This window comes from Notechis scutatus, chromosome 3, assembly GCF_049901735.1.
Source record: "Notechis scutatus isolate UNSWTSFEM ecotype Mainland chromosome 3, rNotScu1.2, whole genome shotgun sequence".
Taxonomy (NCBI): Eukaryota; Metazoa; Chordata; class Lepidosauria; order Squamata; family Elapidae; genus Notechis; species Notechis scutatus.
In genome coordinates, this window is record NC_142011.1 from 47,772,082 (window position 1) to 47,793,002 (window position 20,921).

Here is a 20,921-nt window from a genome sequence, read left to right on the forward strand (position 1 = left end):
CCTATGATAATTTTATTCTGCAGGTGTTAAACTACCATGCAATAACTATCTTGATATACTTTGAGCCTCCTTGTTAATCTATTTTTAACTTTAAAGTGCTTACTAAGTGAAAAAAAGTATTTTATGTGCAACTATATTTGCATAACTTTAACATAGTTAACCTAATACAAATTTTCTAGCTCTATGACTCTTTCATATGATATATATTTTTAGTCCCTGAGGATACAAGAGAACTTCCAGGTTTAGAACTGAAAATTTGGAACAGGGAAAACAAGAGGAAGAGAGGCAGGGATAATTAGGAAGTAAGTGCAAAATATATCGTTAGAAAAAACTACACTGTGGTTTTGAAACTTCACCTCTTTTCCCCAAAAGCGGAAAGGAAATTACAATTTATTAGAGGGTTATATCCTTCTTTCCACTTTCCAGCCTGCATCAGTAATCTACAAGACTCTCAAGGCCAAAACTTGTTCTGCCTTTTACACGTATCAGATATTCCATATGTTTTGAGTACTTTTCATTTACATTAATCCCAAACCTCATTTCATATTTATACACTATGTGGTTGTAGAAGCCTGGATAAAAAAACAAAAGGCAAAGTATTTAACTGAATTGTGTATTTAAAATGCAATACTGTTCATGTGAAGTGGCACTTCAGCATTTGAATAACAATGGGATTTTTTTTACCAATGAATTACAACTTTCACCTATAAATCAATTGGGGAGAAAGATCTAACATTTCCAGATAATATTCAGGCAAATGATGGGATTATTCAATTAAAAGGTGATAAAAGACTACATTTATTGCTGTCTGAAAGTCTCTTAGGATTTTTTTTGTATAAAAATGAAAATAAACTTGTGTTTGGACAGGATAGATGGTAGAAAGAGTAAAATGTAACTTTAGAGAGAGGTTAACATATATTTGTATTTAAAACACTGGTGAAGAATATTGAATGCCACTTTATACTTTTTAATTTTTTTCCTTTTTTGCTTTTTGATCACTTTTTTTCTTATTTTCTAGTAATTTGTGTTAGTGTTTACCTTCTGGTTTAAAATGTTTTTTGAAATTATAAAAAGATATTCAAAAAGCACTAATATCCCTTTACTTTACATGTTGAAGTGTTTATGTAACATTCTTTTTTTATATAACCACCTAAGTTTCTTTTTCTGGCCACTATGCACTGGAGTAATTTTGGCGTGCTATTAGCTCTTAATTCGATGTGGTTTTTAATTTAACTATTAAACAATTTTAGCATCAGGAATGCAAATTTGATTACTCATCTTGTAAACATATTTCATGAGGCTGCCTTCTCAAGACAGTTGAATTTTGCAGCCGGTTATAACTTTTTCAGTATGAGCTTTTGTCTAGTGAAACATTCTGTACAGGTTGCAAGTGCCTGACTATGCTTCATGTCAATTATTTCATTTTGTGCTGAACAGTTCATGAATGTCAACCTGAGAAGGGTACCAGAAACCAAAAGACCATAAGTCCTACCTTGGCTATGAAAGCCAGCTAGGTGACTTTGGGCCAATTACTTTCAGTCCAACCCACCTCACAGGATTGTTGTGGGGAAGGAAGTAGTATTAGGTATGTTCTCTGCCTTGAGTTATTTACAAATAAAGACAGGTGTGGATAATTCAATTCCTATATACCGGAGGAGCACCTAACCCCTAAGTGGCATGCTTGGAGAACAAGCATTATAAGAGATAAAACCAGAATTAAGCTACAGATGTATCTAAATGGCAAATCTTTGACACTTTTTTTTATACACCAGTGTTCACCAACATTCAGGAACTGTTCTTGAAAGCACACTGTTCTCACACAATTTTTGTAGGCTGCGGAGGCCACACAGCAATGGGGGGTGCTTGTCAGACCTGCCCCAATCTGATCCTTTCTTAGGAAAGAAAGACCGACTCCACTGGGTTGAAGCTAAAGGTTCTTTCATGAAAAAGATATTGACTACAGGTAGGTCAGGCTAGCTCTGGATTTTGCATGCCCAAAAGATACAGAAAGGCTTCCCCTCATCCCAATCCTTCCCCCTCCCCTGGTGACCAGTCTGTCTTCAGCCAATCGGAACTCCGCTAGATGTTTTGGGATAATAGGCATTCTTTCTCAGGGTGCCTGGCCTTGGATTCCAGTGCAAACTGGTGCTGAGCTTCTCTGGTCTTCATCACCTGTCATTCCCCCTTCCCTATTTCCCATCATGTACCCACACAGCTTTATTGCCCATTTATCCTACAACCTCCCCTTCCCCTTTCTAGCCTTTGATGGCAGACCTGACAGTGCTTCTGTGAGGCGTCCAGGCCCTCCCAAAATCTTGTGAGAGGACTGTGCCCTTGCGTGGCTTCCAGAGTTTCTGAAAATTGCATGAGAATGGGGCATGGTTTTGGAGGCTGCAGAGGCCATGGAAGAGCATAATCCAAAGATGCACCAAGAAGGCCTTGTGCTTACCTGGGAGCAGTCTTGAGTTGTCTACAGGGGCCTTTCAACAGAAGATAAATGACTTGTGGCAGATCCTGGGGAATGCTGGGTTGTGGGGGCAATTGTGTCTTGGGGGATGATGGAAGGCAGCCCTTTTGAGTGCCAGCAGCTGTGCTAAAGCTGAAGTTGAGGCCTTGGCCTTTACTTCAGGCCCAGCCTCGGCCCTGCTGCTGAGTCCCACTCTTCAGGATGGCCGGGGTGGGTGGGGGTGGGCATAGAGAAAGGTTTGGGAGTTGGGGGCGACACTCCAGCAGTCAAGTTAGGCATTTTTTGAATTTTGGACAAGCCCGAAGGTTCGCCATAACTGTTCCATAATGCTTAGTTGATAACCATTCATTTGGTGACTGAAATTATGATGGTACTGACTGAGGTGGCTTACATACAATCCTCAAAGCTGTAGACATTGCAGCATCTCCATGGATCTTCATTGCCAGGTCTCAACAAGCAGTCCGCAGGGAAATTGGCACGAGATCACAAATGGTGGATCATGTGATGTGCCTAATGACCATAAGGGATTCACTTAATGACTACAATTGTAACCGCCAGCATTGCTGTTCTAAGCTGGCATGGGCACATTGTACTTTTAAGTCACTTAGAATTGGAGGTCTTGATCCCAATTACTATTATAATACTGAATGTCCTAAAACTATCATCCAAGCAGTAATTTTTGAAGTGCTTCTGGAAGTTTCCTCTATCTTGCTTGGGCATAGATTATGCTATTACAATTTTTTTATTCTGGGAGAATGAAACAAGCCATGGCACAAGCCAATTTATAGGACATATTTTAAAAAATGTAGTAGGGCCAGCAGAGTAGATTTTCAGGAAATTGTTCATTTCATCACTGAATGCAATTTCATCTTACCCAAGTTGAGATAAAAAAATATATACTAGCTAAATTAGATTCACAACAATTCAGAGACCCCTAGGCCCTGAAAACAAGTCAGAAGGTAGCTGCATAACCTAAATGAATTTCTGCCCTGAGGCTATGTTACCACTTCTGATGTTGCAAGAGTAAGATTCTCCTTACTGGGATTTCAGCCTGTGTGGGGCCACCTCCAGCTGTATTGACAATCATAAGAGTTGGTGTATCATCTAGTTCAGGGGTCTCCAACCTTGGCAAGTTTAAGCCTGGAGGACTTCAACTCCCAGAATTCCCCAGCCAGCTGGCTGGGGAATTCTGGGAGTTGAAGTCCTCCAGGCTTAAACTTGCCAAGGTTGGAGACCCCTGATCTAGTTCTAGGTCATTGTTCAAGCATAGTTCTGATTTAGCTCTAGGAAAGAATCTTTTCTTGCCTTGTAGCAGGAAAGATAAACAGCAATATAAAAGGGTTTCCTCATGAACCCATTTAGTAAGTGGAGCCACCTGAAGTCTAATACATCTAAAGAAAACTAGGTTAAACGAGAAAACATTGTGAAAGTACACACTAGATACATACAGCACTGTCCTGTAACTTGGAATGAGACTTCTCACATCCCAAACAATGAACCACAAATATGCACATTTTGGGAACAGGGGATTAAGGAGAAGAATCAGCCATCAGAGCAGGGGTTGGAAGTAAGAAAGAAATGGGCTTCATTTTTGGTATCTTTTTATTTACAATATTAAAAAATGCTTGCCCATAAATGGATGGCCTCACAAGTTCAGTCTGGATTTGTCAGTGATACACTGTGCAGGACCAAATGACAATGACAGACATCAAGGACAGAGGCAGCAAATACTTGGCACTGATATCTATTGAGGCTTTCCTCAGTTTCACCTTTATTTGTAATTATTGTTATTATTCATTCATGTCACAAATTGAGGCAGTGCAATGATCCGCTTGGTCCAGTTTTTGTTTAAAAGTAGGCAAATTAATAGCCTGAACAAGGCATTACAATACCATTTTCTAAAAATTTACATCAGCCAATCAATGAAACAGGTTGGAGAGTTGAGTTTAGCTAATGGCAAGGCCCAAAAGCAGCTAACAAATTAGCCAAAAAATTAAACAAGAAATGATTTTGTTTTCTCAAAGGATAAGAAATTATTCCACAACAGTGAAGATCAAGAGAAAAACTAAGGTCAGTGCAAGATATTGCTGTCTTACTTAACTGGATTTAGTTTTAATTTTGTCTGTTGAAACCAATTAACTCAAAAAACATACATTGGCATATAATATGATTTGGGTATTTTCTCACTATCTCCTCAGATCTCTTCTTTCACACCTGCATTCTTCTGTTTTTCAATACCAACTCACAGAAGATTGTTTTAAAAAAACACATAACTCTTCTTTCCCCATTAATATTTTAGAGTTTATTTAACCGATTCAAAAGCATGTCTTCTGATGGAAACTAATCAAGGAGTGAAACAACTTAGAAATAAGGAGAAATTTCCTGTTAGAACAATTAACCAGTGGAATGGCTTTCCTTCAGAAGTTGTGAGAGCTCCATCACTGGAGGTTTTTAAGAAGATAGGTTCTCCTATTTGAGCAGGGGGTTGGGCCAACTCTGCTATTCTTTTAAAATAAATGTCTATTTGAGAACTATCTGCATATACTTTATCTTTCAGTGGCCCTTTTCAGGCATTTGGGAATACATGGCATCTACACAAGGCACAATGGGAAGAGCAGTAGCTCTGTCCCTTCCAATCATGATCAGCCTCTCATCCATTGGACAGAAATTGCTTGTGCTAACTCTTGGAGGCTCTTCTTGCAATTTAGAAATCTGATTTCTTCAGAATAGTAATTCAGAGTGCCTCTTCTGATATAGAAGGCTTTGGTAATGCAGAAAATCTCCATATTTTTGAGCAAAATAGAATGGTAAAGAGGCAAAATTGTATCTGTAATGCTACCAAATGTGTAAAACTTAAGAGGTTGATTAGTATATATCCACTTATCTGTATGGAGTTATTCAAGGGTATATCTATTTCTCTCCCTCTCGGGAAATTTGAGTCCAAATATGGCATTACCATTGGTTGGGACCCCAATATCTTGATACATTTTTTTAATCATGCAATTCAAGGAACAGTAATTGCAAATCGGTAGTGTTATCAAATTTGCAGAAAACAGCAGCATACCTAGGCAGTGGTGGGCTGGTTGGAAGGCACAAAAATGGCAGCTTTCACATCTGATAAAACTATGGCATGTAAAAGAGCACCAATGACATAGAAATGAATAACCACAGAACACGTTCACTACAGATAACAGATGACTATCACTTGAATTTTAATTTGGTTTTGTGTGGCAGCATAGGAAGCACCTAGAAATGCATCGCAATGCAGCCAGTTTGAATAGCTACATCGTGTTTAAATTTACTTGAAGTTTTTGGAAGCAAAGATAACTTTGGTGACATTTAAATGCCATGCTATATTTTAGTAAGGGTGTTTCATTCAGAGATTATCAGAAGTGGATCACATGTATGAGGAGAAACTCAGGATCCTCTGGAAATCCCTAGAAAGTTTTGCAATTTCTACAAATACTTTGCCCTATTTAGATACTACTTTACTGGTTTCAAAGAGAGCAAACTTCTGTGTTGTGCTGTCTGATTCGTTTGTCTGGTTGTGTTTTTAATCATGCTGCTTTGGTTGAAGGAGCAGCCTAGACCTCTCAAACAAAACAAAACCAGCCAAATTGCATAGGATTCTACTAAAAGCAGCATATTTAAGCTCATGCACCTAAGTGTGTGGTCTCAGGAAGCAAATGGTATGCTAAATTATTTACCCCAATTTTGCTTTCCAAATACTGTATATATAGCGTGGTTGGAGAAGACTTTTTCTTAAGAAAAGAACCTGAGAAACCTACCTAGGCAAATGTTTTTCCCTCCACACATTTAAATAAAACAATAATATATAGAGAGTAAGGTTTGTGAGACAAGAACTACTAAAGTCTCAGAAAGATTTATTTCCCATATTCAGTACAAAAGCAGAAACTGTTGTTCAATTTTTAAAGGGCTTCAAGTTCCCTTGCTAGGTTGTTATTATGACTATTTGTACTGTTTTTGTCTGGTTTTTTTTAAAATCATCATAACCTGCCCTTTATTTGAATGAAACCCATTTGTAAAAATAAAAGAAGTTTCTAAATGTGTAATCAATGTGGACAAAATATTGATGGGGATGGGTTAGTAGCAAACTCACTGAATCTTAACTTTCTCATATATATGGTGTTCCTCCGAGTAGAATTTCCCTCTTCTTACATACACTGGATTCAGTCTATACTCTTTATGTCCTTCCTAATTATTATCTTTATTTTAATTATTTTAATTATGCTTTAAAGCATAAATTATTTGAATTATGCTTTAAACCATTTATATTTAGCTGCTTCTGTAGAATTACACTACTGAACTAGAGTGAATTCCTAATCAAACCTTATCTCCAGTTTTCCTACAACACAGCTTCAAGTCCTTCCCATTAAGGATGCTTGATGAAGGGATTTTTTTCATTGAATGAGGGCTTTTTCTAAAGACCTATCTATCCAAAATATGGATATAAACATTAGACTTTTAGAAAATATCACATTGAAGGTTTGCCTCAGTATAACCACATTGTGCAACAGGACAGTAAAAGCCATGACAATGTTCACGAAGTAATTCTGTTTAATAATCTATACCTACTCTGGATATGATAATATTATATAGTTATATAGTCACATAATATATTGCCAGAAACAAGAACAAATTCAGCTATTGAAAGAGTTCATGCTAAAAGTGTAACATATGAACCGGCAACATTTTTTAATTTAAAATTAGAATTGCAAAGCATTCTGCCTTTTCCACTTTAAAATATTCATTTCAATTTTTGCATGAGTAATTGGCATAGATCCTTAGTCTTGGCTAGAATTTGGTAGCTTTTTCTGGACCTTACTCAGAGATGGCAAAACCGACACATAATATGTTGTGCAATTAACCATCTTAGATATTTTTTAAAAATCATGTCACCTTTTAAAAAGTGTATAATTTGAATTTGGTCCACACTAATATTTTTAATAATTGATACTATTGCAGCTTCAGTAGATGATCAGTGACTTTATAAACTGATGGGACACATATTGAAGACATCACAATTACATGTGGGCACAGTTTATTCTTTCAATGCACTTGTGCACTGATTCTGCTTAACAGCAAAACAAGCTTTATTAGTTCAAAATCCTTTCCCTTTCTGTTGCACCTTACATATTAGCTTAATTTCCTTGCAGTGTTTCCAACCAGGGCATTATCTATATTTAAAATTTCAAATGTTACAGAAAAAGCTTTGTCAACCCCATCCCTCTCTTTATTCTTTACTGAACAACTAAAAAGAAAAAAAAAATCCCAAGAACCATATAAATACATGCAAAACATTTTACATAGAGATTAAATAATAACAAAATGCTATTACAGATCAGGTGCACTTTAAGCTGGACTCTAGAATATGGCAAACACACTAGGGTACATATTGCTTTGAAACCACACTTTTTAAAAAAACCATTTTGTCATGCATACCATATAATATTCAGTCTTTTGTTTGGTCTTTTTCTTTTTTTTAATACAAAAATACCATTGCTTATTATACTAGTTATTGAAAAAGGGGAAACTTAAAATTCTTATATGCATGCTTTTCAAGAGATTTAAATAAACATATATACAGAATTTATGTTAATACTGTATATGTATTTATTTATGGGCAGAAAAAAACCTGAACAAGTAGTCTTAGCCATGGGTTTAAAGGGCACATGAATCTGTAGACTGGACTCCTTTTGTTTTTGGTTAATAGGAATATTGCCAGCTACAAAGCACAACAAAAAGTTAAGTAGAATAGAGTATTAGTGTGCAGCTATATTGGTTGTCACATTGAAGCAATTCTAAAAGCATCATGGGCTGAAGTGAGAGTTTTATTTATTTCCTTTAGCGGTAGAGTGGTAAATCCTCCATCTAGACGACCCTCGTAAAGACTATATAGTCTGGTGAAGCTCATTCATAAAAGACTTCCATGACACATCTAGAAACTGTAATTGCCTTCCTGTACTTTTTAAAGCTGTGCCTGTTCTTAGGGTTATAACAATCCCACTAATTGCTGTAATCTCATCAATTGTAAGTCAGATAAAAAATGCTGAACTAGGAGTGCTCAGCAAATACTGATCCATTAAAAAACACTTTTTAAAAAATGCGGTCATTGAATTGGAATTATTGGAGATCTTTAGTGGACTTGCTTGCAGCCCCGTTATAATGGGTGTTTGTGTTGGTCCTTAGATCAAAAGTCTAAATGAACACTCAGGAGTTTTATACTACTGCTCAAATATTACCCAAAAAAATGGTTATGGTATAAATCTTCATTTAGATTGCCCATGGCTAAAATTACAATTAGATTTGTTTTCTTAGAAATGCCTTTTAAAATAATATTTTCCTAAAACGTATTGCACAAAACTTTAAAAAATTAAACTAGATCCCTGTGCAATAGAATAAAAAGAACCAACTGCACAGTTTTAGCTCCTGAAAATGGGTATTTTTTCACTGCACGTAGGAAACAATGTAATGTCTTTGGTACCAATGTGCCAATTTGTTTAACAAAAAGAATATATTCCTATTATTAAGAAACAGATGAAAAACTGCTCTAGGGCCCATTTCCTTTTTTAAATAAATAATCCCAAGCATAATAATGTACACAAGAGGATACTACCTCATCTTCCATCTGGCATGGCACAATCTTGAATTATTTCTCCCTCCCATTATTATTTGCTTCCTGCAAATATAGTTTTGTTTCTAACGGCATACTTACTGTTGTAAGAAATTATAATCTAACACCACTCCCACCCAGTAAGGATAGACTACACTTATAATTGGAGTTGTGTGAAGGAACTACTTTATTTGGATGCTAGCTACATCCAGAAGAATGCTGCATAGGGTAAAAATAAAATAACATAACATAAAATAAAGTGTGCACTTTGTACTGAAGAGCTGATCTTTGCTGAATTGGGTTTACTTGCCTTTTCTCAGATGGCTGATGTAGTCAACTTTGGACAGAACTGTTCAATTATTTTGACATAAGGAAGGAGAAATCCTTCTTTTTCTCTAGACAGAGGATCAAAAGTATTAACGGAACCAGCAAGGTGGCCAATGGGTGAGGGTGCGCATCCATAAATCTGCAAAGTGGACTCCTTGCTTTCATCTTAAATCCTCTCTCATGGCAGCATATGCTACAGGTTTTTAATAACTTCAGCCAGTCAACTTCAGCTAATTTTATAACCAAAAACTAAATTAGGAAAAACTCAACTATTTTACATTTAAAAATGTATGCACTGTAAAACACTTATACTTTAAGCAACTTGCCATATCAACATAATTTATATAAAAAAACAGTTTCGTATAACACAACTGACTTTATTACAAAGATGGCTGTTTAGAGAAAGGAAGCTGACAAGAGTCTGACCAAACATTCATTTTCCACTGCCAGCCATGTGACTACATTCCACTGCAGTTACGTAACTCACAGCTTTGTTTCTTTTAAACAAAATACATATGGCTGACTTAAAAATATACGTTTCTGATCTAAAGAAAACTATATATTTTTTGCATAATATTTATATAATTATCCCCTGTCCCCTGAGGAAACTAGACAGAAAAAAGGAAAACAATGGATAAAAATGTAGGTCAGATAGCTCACTGCAATCTGTCAATTACAGATAGTTGGAGTGAGTTTCTTCTTCCAAAAATTGTTTCAATTAAAAAAACCACCCAAACATAAAAATAAAATCAGTATTCCCTCCCCCAAATAATTCACAAATATTCACGCAGGCGCCTACCCCCCCGTTTTGTTTTTGCAAGTATTTAAAATAGAAAAATGACCTCGAAGCATTGCAATGTTTTGAACAGAATGAAATGAAAAGGGGCGCCCTTCCCCTTATCTGATAGGTTGCACAACAAGAAATGGAGCTCCACTCCCTAAGTCCTCCCAATTTATATAGTTCAGATGAAAGGAATGAAGGGATGTATCTGGAAGGAGGAAGGAGGGTGAGAATGACTCAGGGCCTTATTTGCAATTCAGAGGATGGAACATGGGTGGGCTTTTTTTTTTTTTTTTTCAGATAATGGCAGTTTGCTGAGCCCAGCATACAAGCCCTCTTTACAGCAACCCTGGAAAAGAACAGCTATGGAAAAGGAATCTTCATCAGTCTACTTTGAACTCAGGATGAAATTCAATGACCAATCAATCAGGTAGAAGGATTTGGGTTTAAAGGGTCGAATCAAGAGACGATTTACTTTCCTTCTTGGTTCATTTTGTCTTTGCTTAAGGAACACTTATCTCTTGGCAAAGGACTGGACTCCTACAAATATGACAGGCAGTGCTTTGGACAGTGCTTAGACAAGGCACAGGATTTTCTGCTGTGCGTTCTTCCAAAGGAAAAGGAAAAGCAATTTAAAAAAAACTAATTTCCAGCAAAAATTTGCACACACTTGAATGCTGGGAAGATGGCCAGACAAGAAAACTTTCGAAAGAAGTAGGAACAATTAGGTTCTCTTTGCTTCCAGGTAATATCTCCCAAGAAAAGCGCTGCGAACTAACATAAGGGGCTAGATTAGTGCACGTTTGGTTTGATGCCCCACAACTCTTGCAGAAATTCTATACAAGCAGTTTCAGCAAAACATCCTATTTGCTCCCCGGATGGCTATGATCCGTAAGGATAAAACAGTGACCTCCCACCAGACCAGCATCTCAATATTGCAACTGTATCAAGATGAGACCAGCAAGCATCCTTTCAGTACAAGATGGTTGGGGGGGGGGCGGGGCGGGGGGAGGAAAAATCGATAACAAGAAACAGGGAGAATCTTATCCTTATCAACTAAGGAAAGTGCTTTGTGCCACAATACTACACAGTATGTCCCAAATGTACGGAACTGATTCGTTTACATTTTCCGTATGCACAAAAACATTCTGTGTAGGTATGTGTGGCCAAGACATTTTCCTGTTATTTTTTCACTCTTCAGCATTCAAAAAGTAGTTAAAAAAACCTGTAAGAACTGACAGACTCTTATTAGAGCTGGCCTTTATAGCTTGCACTCTCCAAAGAACTGGCTCCTTCTAATTATCCAAATAAAAATTGGGCAGAAGTAACAAACCCATACTTGTTCCACCTTGTTTGGAATCAGAGGGGTTGAGATGTTACTGATGACATATTCAGAATGATGTTCAGAATGATGAAGTTCCAATTAAACAAGTAATATGTAATACATAAATGTATCTCAGCTAATATGTAATTCCAAAATATTTTGATCTGAAATCATAAAAAAGTAAATTTCAATTAAAAACCAAACCCCTTAACATTTCAATCTCTCAGGATATATGGCACTGCTGTATCTCCTTATGATTAGCTTTATTCCTTTTTAAAAAATATATTTTAAGACTGTCTATATATTCCTTCTTATCTTTTGTGACTGACACTACCCTGGAAACAAAGAGATAATAGAAATAAAATAGTATAAGGATTGATACCAGTTCTTCCCCAGCTTGTTCTGCGCAAGACTGGGTTCACATCTAACTCCTTACTCAGATCACCCCCCTCCCCCTTAATAACATTTTTATGACACTCATTGTCATCTTCCCAAGGACATATAAAAGCATCTAGGATTCTGATTCCATAAACAAAATTAAGGACATATCTTGCAACTGTGCCATAGATGCTACACATCAAACTTTTAAAGGGTATCTAGAGCTTCTCTATTTAAGCATATAACTTGAGCAAGTACTACTACAGACATGTGGTACCAAACTTGAGAAGATGATGATCACACTGGTGATTTCTTTCATGAGGGAGGCACCTCTGCCAAGCAATTGGTTGAAAATACAACTCTACCTAGGTGATACCATGATTTCTGCAGCCAAGAAATCATAAAGAGGATGCAGAGGAAATTGGCCAAAGTAGCTGCAGTGTATGGTCAGATATTGGTGCCTTTGTTGCCTAAAGAAAGGGGAAGCAGGAAGGTCAAAGTTCAGAGATCAAACTGATGTTTCCAAGCTGTGTAAAGGGCTTTCTGGCTCTGGAATGGTGTCCTCAGCTGTATTGCCGTCCATTGCATTGTTATTTGTGTTGAGAGATGAGGACTCCCCTGGGCTCTCTTCACTTTGCTTTTTAAGTTCTTCAGCTTCCAAGTCTTCATCAGTGCCATCGAGGAATGGGTTCTGAGGCTCGTCTTCCTCGTGGATGAACTCTGGATGAGTCATGAAGTTATGAATGGAGCTTCTGGATTCGGGTTTCTGGAGGCCTTCATACAGGGAGCTACGGAACGCATTCACCACCTTGATCTACACCACAGGAGGATGAGGGACGAAAATAAAAACAAGCATACAAAAAAGTGAGTGATAGCAAGAGGCAATCTTTAAGGATTTCAGGGGAGGAAGAATGCAATAAATATAACAAAAACAATAGAAGCCGCAATAATAGTTTTGAACAAAAAAAATATATCAATATGAGAGAGCATCTATGGAGAACCAGGATGACCACAATGGTCAAAAATCAGGCACTGTACATGTGATGGGGCAATCAACTATGAGGCGGCTTCAGGAGCTGCAAGAAAAGACATGTCACATTTCTAACAGTAATTCTGAAATGCATGGACATTCAAAGCACAGTTATTCTTCAACAAAACCATCCATATGGAGCAGCTCAAAAGCAATTAGAACACACACATTCTCAAAGTGCAGACTTGCTTCAAGGCAAAATTGGGGTGGCAAAAGATGGTGCTGTCTTTAAATTCCCAAACCTATAAAGATTTAATTGGCTGAAATGTGTTGCACACAAAAATGGTCAAGACCATGTACTGTAGCAAATTCAAGCAGAATGACGAACATATCAGTGAGCATGCAGTAGTAAAGAGGCTATTAAACTGGAACCCAGACTAGGAGCTCTTGTGTTTGGAAACTGGCCACTCATTTCCAAAAGCAATTAATAGACAGCTTATTCAACGAGGATGTCCAGCACTCACTGCTGCTTTGGGAAAGAGCCCATTGCTTCTCTTAGTTTGTGACAGTAATGTTCAAAGGTAAGAGTAAGGCAACTAATGCCTAAAGGATACAAGTTCCCTACAGTTTCCAACAGCTGAGATTTAGGGAAGATGGAAATGAATGAGGTCACAAAATCCCATGCTCTCTCTTTGGTTATTTTGATAATGTCTGATTCAGATTTAAGACATTTCTGTCTTTCCATTCCTTCTTCTGATCACAGTTTCTTCGGTCATAGAAATAATATAAATCATATATGCATACCAAAAAAGCATTATTGATATTGGGATTCAGACATCTTCCCTCTGCATGATGAATCATGTTGCTGCGAAAATCATGCTCAAACAAATCAACATATCAAACATGATGATCAAAGCTTGCTATTGTTCATATTAACCATAAACATACATTAGAGGCAATACTATCAGCATTCTACTGAGACTTGAATGCAAAACATATCCCCAAAGCAAATTAAAATAGTGCATCTTAATGCAATCCACATTTTATGCACTGATGAGCTAAAACAAACCAAAATGGTGTAAAATGAATCTCAAATTCAAATAACTGTTCAGGCATATTTATAGGAAAAATATGTTTTATATCCAATTATTCATAACAACAAATACATGGTAGCAACACTTAAAAGCCTTCTCCAAAGCTTTCTTCAGTTCTCAGAAATAGGTAGGTGGGTGGGAATAAATTTGCTCAATATTTTCAATCTCTTATGGCAATCGAGCATTGTAACATACTAATTATATTAACTTATTTAAAGGACTCCACAGTATTTTGAAAATGGCATTTTAAAGGAACACGATGTGATTTTTTTTCTTGTGCTACATTTACAATTTACTTGGATGCCTTATGTATCCATATATTAGTTGTTAGTGCTTCTCTGAAAAATGGTACTGGAAAGTAACTTCCAGTAACACATGGTGGGGTGATGCTGCACTGCTTTCTTTCTGCAGCTCTCTTGCCCAGTAGCCAGATTTAAAGCCACTGTGATTATGACAAAAATCTTGGAGGCAATGTGATTGTAGTGCAGAAAAAAAATAAAGGGGGAGAGGGGAGGAGAAGGGTGTTTCTCTGTTATTTAATTCTTCATTCTCCAGCTCCTACTGCCCATTTTCAGCATTTGAAACAGCTACTAATAAAATGCAAATTAAAATAAGTTAAAAAAAAGTGGATAAAAATAGGCATTTTGAAGACTTTCTTTATAAAAGAAAGAGAACAAACACAACTTCCAAGAATGCCTTGTACTGTCTAAGAGCATACTAGATGAATAGACCTCCGCAAGCAGAGGCATATTTAGAAAGAACCTCTCTGGACATCTTTATGATGGAAAGGTTTGTATTGAAACAGGTAGTCTTTCAAATGCTCAAGCCTTAAGGATTATACTTTGCAAAGAAGCCAGAAATAGGGTTTCAGTATCCAAAGTGGCAAAGTTCTGATTTAAATAGAACAAACTATTAAGATGGCTAAAGCATGCTAGAAGTTTCCAACATATTTAATATTAATGGGTATGAAGACATCTCCAAATCTGATAGAATTTCAACTGACTGAATTAAACCATGAATCTAATACTAAACACTTTCAGGGCCAAAAATACTTAATGTCAAACATGCAAATCCAACCTACGTTTATTTTAGTTTCATAACATAAAATGTTGTCTCAATTTTGTTCATATTGATTAATACAATGTGCTAAGATATATTCGGCTTTATTTTAGTCTCTATGTCTTGGTGTGTTGCATGAGACCACCTGCGATTGTATCCTTTAATGTCTGGTTAAGCAAAACATCATTTAAGTATAATGTATGAACCTGTTATGTTCATGAAGCTAACTGTGGTGCCAGACTAGAAATAGAAGCCAGCTGGGTGACTTTCCCAGTCATGTCTCAACTCAGCCCAGTTCACAGGGTTGTTGTGGGGAAAATAGGAGGTAGAAGCATTAAGTATGTATGCTGCCTTAAACTGACATAAAATAAAGCCAGGATAAACCAATTAAAAAATTATAACTCAATTCTTTTACTATGTCTTTTCCTCCCCTGGCTCTTTCTATGCTAAGTGATGATCAACAATAATCAAATGTTTAGGCACACCTGGGCATATTTCAATGAATTCTTAAAACAGCAACTAATATAGATTCCACAGGTCACATGATTCCAAAAATTCTATTAATCAGCTACAGGTATTTTTTATTTCTTTCATTCATAACCACCTTTGATTTCAATTTCTTCTCTGTCTATGAGACATTAGCGTGTAGGATACACTGAATTTTAACTGAATCCATTCTTCCTTCTGCTTACCCAATATTTCCCATGCCATTGATTTTCACATAATAGAGGCAATCCATATTTAATATTGGCATGGAGGGGCCCATGGTTGAAAGGAGAAAGAACAAGTATTACAATCTCAGAGGTTATAAAAGTGAGACTATTTGTTCAATAACTTTTCTTCTACCCAACTAAAGATCTAATAAGTCAACCATCTTTGGGGACTCATTAACAACTTCATTAAAAAAATATTGAAGCAACTGAAATACTATGCATTCAAATTTGTAAAAGGATGTAATGTTTACTTCGTATCATTTGTGTCAGTTTCTGTTAGGGATTCATTGAAATATACAATTTGACTAGGGATGCCCAAAGCTTTGTATGCAACCTCTGATAATAATATTTCCTTTCTTTTGCTCTCAGAATCTGATAACTAAAGTTAAAGGTTATTTTAAACATACAGGATTCATTCAGCTATCATGGCCAAAACCCACTAAAATATTTATCCTTTATGAGTGTCTTGAAATTGGCTACTTCTTGCAACAATCATAATTCACCAATTTCACTGATTTGTTTATTTATATGTCAAATTTGGAAACTGTAATATTACAAATGACTGAGCAAGTATATTCATATGCAGAATAAGTACATAAGCTCTCAATTGCCTTAATGTTTACTACTTGCTTAGCCTCCAGTTTCTCCTCATGATCTCTTGCTAATCCTTTAAGTTTACTGTCAAGTTTTACTTAGCAAGTTGTGCTTTTCTGAAATTTCTGACTTGCTTTCATTTTAATGAAATAACATACTGGGGTTTCTCATGGACCCAATTTCAAAATGTATCACATCATAGGTTCCCAATTCTGTCCTACAACGTGGAACTCAAAATCATACTGTTTTAACATAAAATGGGCATCAGGTTTTGCTTTTTTTCCTACTTAAAGGTAAATGAGAGGTCTTGATTTAGATTGCCATCCTAGTATGGAAAGTTCAGGAGCTTTATCCTTATTGTGATCCTGATCCATATGGTAATTTCTCCATTCGCAATTTGCATTGGTAGAACAGCTTCCATGTTTCTTCTTCAATGGAGGTTTTTTTTAAGCAAAATTTGAATGTTCAGCTCTTTCCAATTTGAATTGGGATTACAGGCGATGGGGGGGGGGAATCATATAAACATTTTTCTCCCCATACACACACAAGGGTCTTGAAAACAATAAGGTAGAATAGTTAAATTATTGAATTTGGATTTGAGCACCACTGGGTGATTTGCAGAACACTCTCTCTGCCCAACCTATCTCATGAGATTGTTTCCAGTGAATAAAGATTATTGGGAAATGTCAGATTTATTCTGATACCCATGAAAACATTGTTTTGATCAAATATCTTTGGAGAAGGTGCAGGATTGCCTCCTTAGTGTATTTTTCTGACTTTATGTAAATACCGCAAGAGATTAGAAAAAAGCATGGCTCTTTTAGAAGATAACAACAAATACCATGAGACTACTGTATCCTATTTGAATCTGAATATACTGCCTGCTACCATAACTCTACAATAACTTAAATTCCCAAAATTTATCCCGAAGAGTTGGGAGATCCTTTTGAAAAGGCTGAGAAGTTACAAAAGGAACAAAAGGAATGATGAAGAAAGCTTCTATGAAATTCACTTTCAATAAAATTTAAACTTTCTGAAATACTAAAGAAACTTCCCTAAATGACAGCATATTGTAAGATGCTCAGAGTCATTGATTGAGATAGGTGACTATAAAAATTGATTGATTGAATGAATGAATAAATGTATACTTAAACCACTTGTGGGATTCCATGGCAAGTGCAATGTTTACTGGTTATTTTGGGGCAGACTATATGAAAAGGGTCCCATGAAGATAAAGAATTTGAAAAATAATATTCAAGGGCTTCACTAGAGCTTTTCTGGTCTCAGTGGAATCTACTCAGAAGGGCCCACTAAGTTATGAGAGAACTTAGGCACTGAGACTTCCCCATCTGAGGTAACTGATGGCAGGAGGAAAGGGTCATACAACCTACACCTGTCTCCCACAGAGATTTCCCCTTACATCATCAGTCATGCCAAGTATCTTTCCCCTCTTCTTTTCCCTATGGGATGAAATTTGAAAGAGTGGGGCATGAGTAGGCCACCTACCCTTCTTCATGTTATTAATGCTATTTTAGGACACTGAACTAGTACAGAGTTTTTAGAAATCTACATCATTTGTGTCCAGATCAAACATACTGCAGTTAAAGAAGAAATAAAGCATGCCTTCAATTATTCATTTCTTCAAAAGAATCTTCCAGATAATAATCTTCCAAGTACAAGTCTCTGGAAAAGAGACTTGTACTTCTCAACATACCTGATCCCTCATCAAAAGGAAAAAAGTATCCATTAGTTCCACAGCTATCTACTTGTGTCTGTTTCATTAGTAGTAGTATTAGTAGACAGAACATAAAAACAGATGCATTTTCCATTTTCTTTTCAGTGGAATAGGCCCTAGGCTATTTAGTTTTCCTCTGAAAATCTAAGGACATTAATTCCTTCAGAATCTTATCAGAAAACAGTCCATAATTATAAACTACCATGAGCAAGACATACTCCCTATTGCAATTTGCTGTTTTTCTAAGTCACCCTTCAAGAACACTGCAATTGTTTTAAGGACTGCAGAACTTTCAAAGAGGTAATGGAAAAGAGAGAAAGAAGGAAGGAAGGAAGGAAGGAAGGAAGGAAGGAAGGAAGGAAGGAAGGAAGGAAGGAAGGAAGGAAGGAAGGAAGGAAGGAAGGAAGGAAGGAGGGAGGGAGGGAGGGAAGGAAGGAAGGAAGGAAGGAAGGAAGGAAGGAAGGAAGGAAGGAAGGAAGGAAGGAAGGAAGGAAGAGCAGACAGATGAAGGAGAGACATGGACAAGTAGGTTTGTAAGGGCAGCAAAAAAGATTGAGACAACTGCATAGACAGTGCATAAAGACAAAAACATAGTATTTGGTATAATTATTATATAGTGGGAAATTATATTCCCATTTAAATAAGATTTCTTCTTCATATATAAATTAATGTTTCTGTGAGTCATAAAAATGTGAGGTTCCTTAAATGAGGTGCACAAAATTTAAAACAAGCCCGGATATATAATTCGTAATAAATCACTTCTTTCTTTGGAGGCACAATCAGAGAAACAAATGCCAGGGATGTGCTCCTCCAGAAATGATAACTGTATATAAATAGCAATATTAGTTAAGTGCGTGATATAAATCATTTTCATTTTTTTTTCTTGGATTCTTAAGAAAAGTGAGGTAAACAAAGGAATGAATGTTGCATAAAAACATATACTGAACATAATTTTTTTTTAAAAAAAGCCAAAACAGTAGATAACGTACGACCATAGATGCAATACTTGTTTTAAGCTAATTTTTCTGGAGAAGAAAAGGATGGTATTTGTTGAATAGCAAAATACAGCTGATTGCCAGTTCCATGAAGACATATAAAGCAGCACTTAATTAAAATGGGAAAAATTAGTAAGATCCCTTTTACAAGTATTATTTTGCAAGACATGCTGTAGCCCTCCCATCTTTTCTTGGAGAAATAATTACTGCTTTAATATATAGAAAATTTAATTTCTGAACCATTAAACTGCTTAATTGTGTAGAAGCACAACACAAAATTTAGGAATTCATCATATGGCTGTGTCAAGAAACCGAATATAAAATGGTGACCTTGATTGGTATACAGAAAGTTTTATAAATAATCAATTCACTCCAAACGAGAAAGCTAAAAAAAAATTGTAAATGGCATTTCATAAATCATGTGATAAATTCAGTATTTTAGCTAAATCAATTTGTTAAAAAATTCTAAATAAAAAGTATACCTAAGCTTATCTGCTTTGTGACATATACTTTTTTCCTCTACCTAGTTATGGTTGAAATGCTTGCGTGGAAAGGGAGTTTAGGGTGCAAGGAATGTCCAATGACTTTTAAGGAACTGGAATAAAGCTTTCAGAAAATGTTATGTTGCATGTTTATTCAGAAATAATTTCCACAGAGTTCAGAAAGGGTAAATGTTAAGTTAGTAAAACATGCAGAAGACTGCCTGTTCAGTGGCAAACTTGCTTCCCATTATGGAATAATATGAATACCAAAAAGCTAAGCCTGCTATTGCACGCCTTTATTTTCATCTTTTCAAATCTATGGTGGTTATTCCCTTTATTATATGTTCCATCTTTACCTCTAAGAAAGACATCAGACTTTTTATGGGAATATGGGAATTCTAATTCAGTCCTGCAGAAAGGAAAAGAGCTGCAATAGGGAAGGACAAAAGGCAGAGAAAGAACCAGAAGGAATTTTAAAACAACGTTAAGGATGCAAGAATTTTTTTTTTTTAAAGTTATACACACAGAGAAATAGAGAGAAAATTGTTTTTTTTATCCCGTACTTCCTCCCAATTCTCAAGATAAGAAACCATGAATCCAATTATAGGTTAAAAGAAAAGGAAAAAAAGAACAGGTTTGGTTAGCTTTGTGCGAGTGCCTTTGGTGCTTATTAGGAAGTCATGCATTGAATAGACTATCACTCACTGCCCGCAGGAGGAGATGCAGCAGCAGCAGCAGCAGCAGAAGTGGTGGGAGTGGAATTGACGGAGGAAAGAGCTACATGGGTTGGGCTAGAAACATTTTTTACATCGTGGTGTTGGCTCACGATGGAAGGCTGTCTCCTGAGGGCTCCCTGTAAAGAGGAGGCGCCGGTCTGGAATGTGTAAACTACGTCCATCTGCAAAGAATCAGAGAGTAAGATAGCTTTGTCCCACAATCAAAAGAGGAAAAGGAACTAGGACAGTGGAAGGGGAAGCTGACAGACAAAGGATACAGATACATACCATAAGGAACAAAAGTGGAAGGGGAAAATGGAGAAACCCAGTACACCCCCACACAGTTTCAGTAGTTAATCCAAAGGGAAAGTAGTTAAGCAAAGAGATTCCAGTCTTTTTTTTTTTCTTCCGTTCCTCAATTCAACCTGCTGTCTACTAGAGTCTAGCATATGTGAACATAATTTTTTTTGGGGGGGAGGAGAAAACGTTTCTGCAGTTGCTCATCTTATTTCTGTAAGAAATCCTAGGGATACATTTAGACTTTTAGGAGAATGTAACTGCATACATGTGCCTACAGAATTATTATGCAGAGTGAAGCAGCAGGGCAAAAGAACTCGAAATAAAGGTACTCTGCAAGTACAGTGCGACGTGG

The 20,921-nt window shown here is 36.5% G+C and overlaps 1 protein-coding gene across 7 annotated transcripts in view; it reads right to left on the minus strand.

The window, feature by feature from the left end:
* Positions 1-9,270: 9,270 nt before the first annotated feature.
* ATP2B4 (ATPase plasma membrane Ca2+ transporting 4) overlaps positions 9,271-20,921 on the minus strand; it is a 155,500-nt gene continuing 143,849 nt past the window's right edge. For 3 of the 7 annotated variants that reach the window (XM_087959748.1, XM_087959746.1, XM_087959747.1), the window contains 2 exons: positions 20,259-20,451; positions 12,550-12,725 (listed from right to left, as the gene is read on the minus strand). In XM_087959748.1, coding sequence (XP_087815874.1) covers positions 12,700-12,725; positions 20,259-20,451 — 219 coding nt within the window. In that variant the 3' untranslated portion in view covers positions 12,550-12,699. Of the gene's footprint in view, positions 12,726-20,258; positions 20,452-20,921 lie in introns of all 7 variants that reach the window. The other 4 variants (XM_087959745.1, XM_026676858.2, XM_087959744.1 and 1 more) reach the window with 2 other exon arrangements.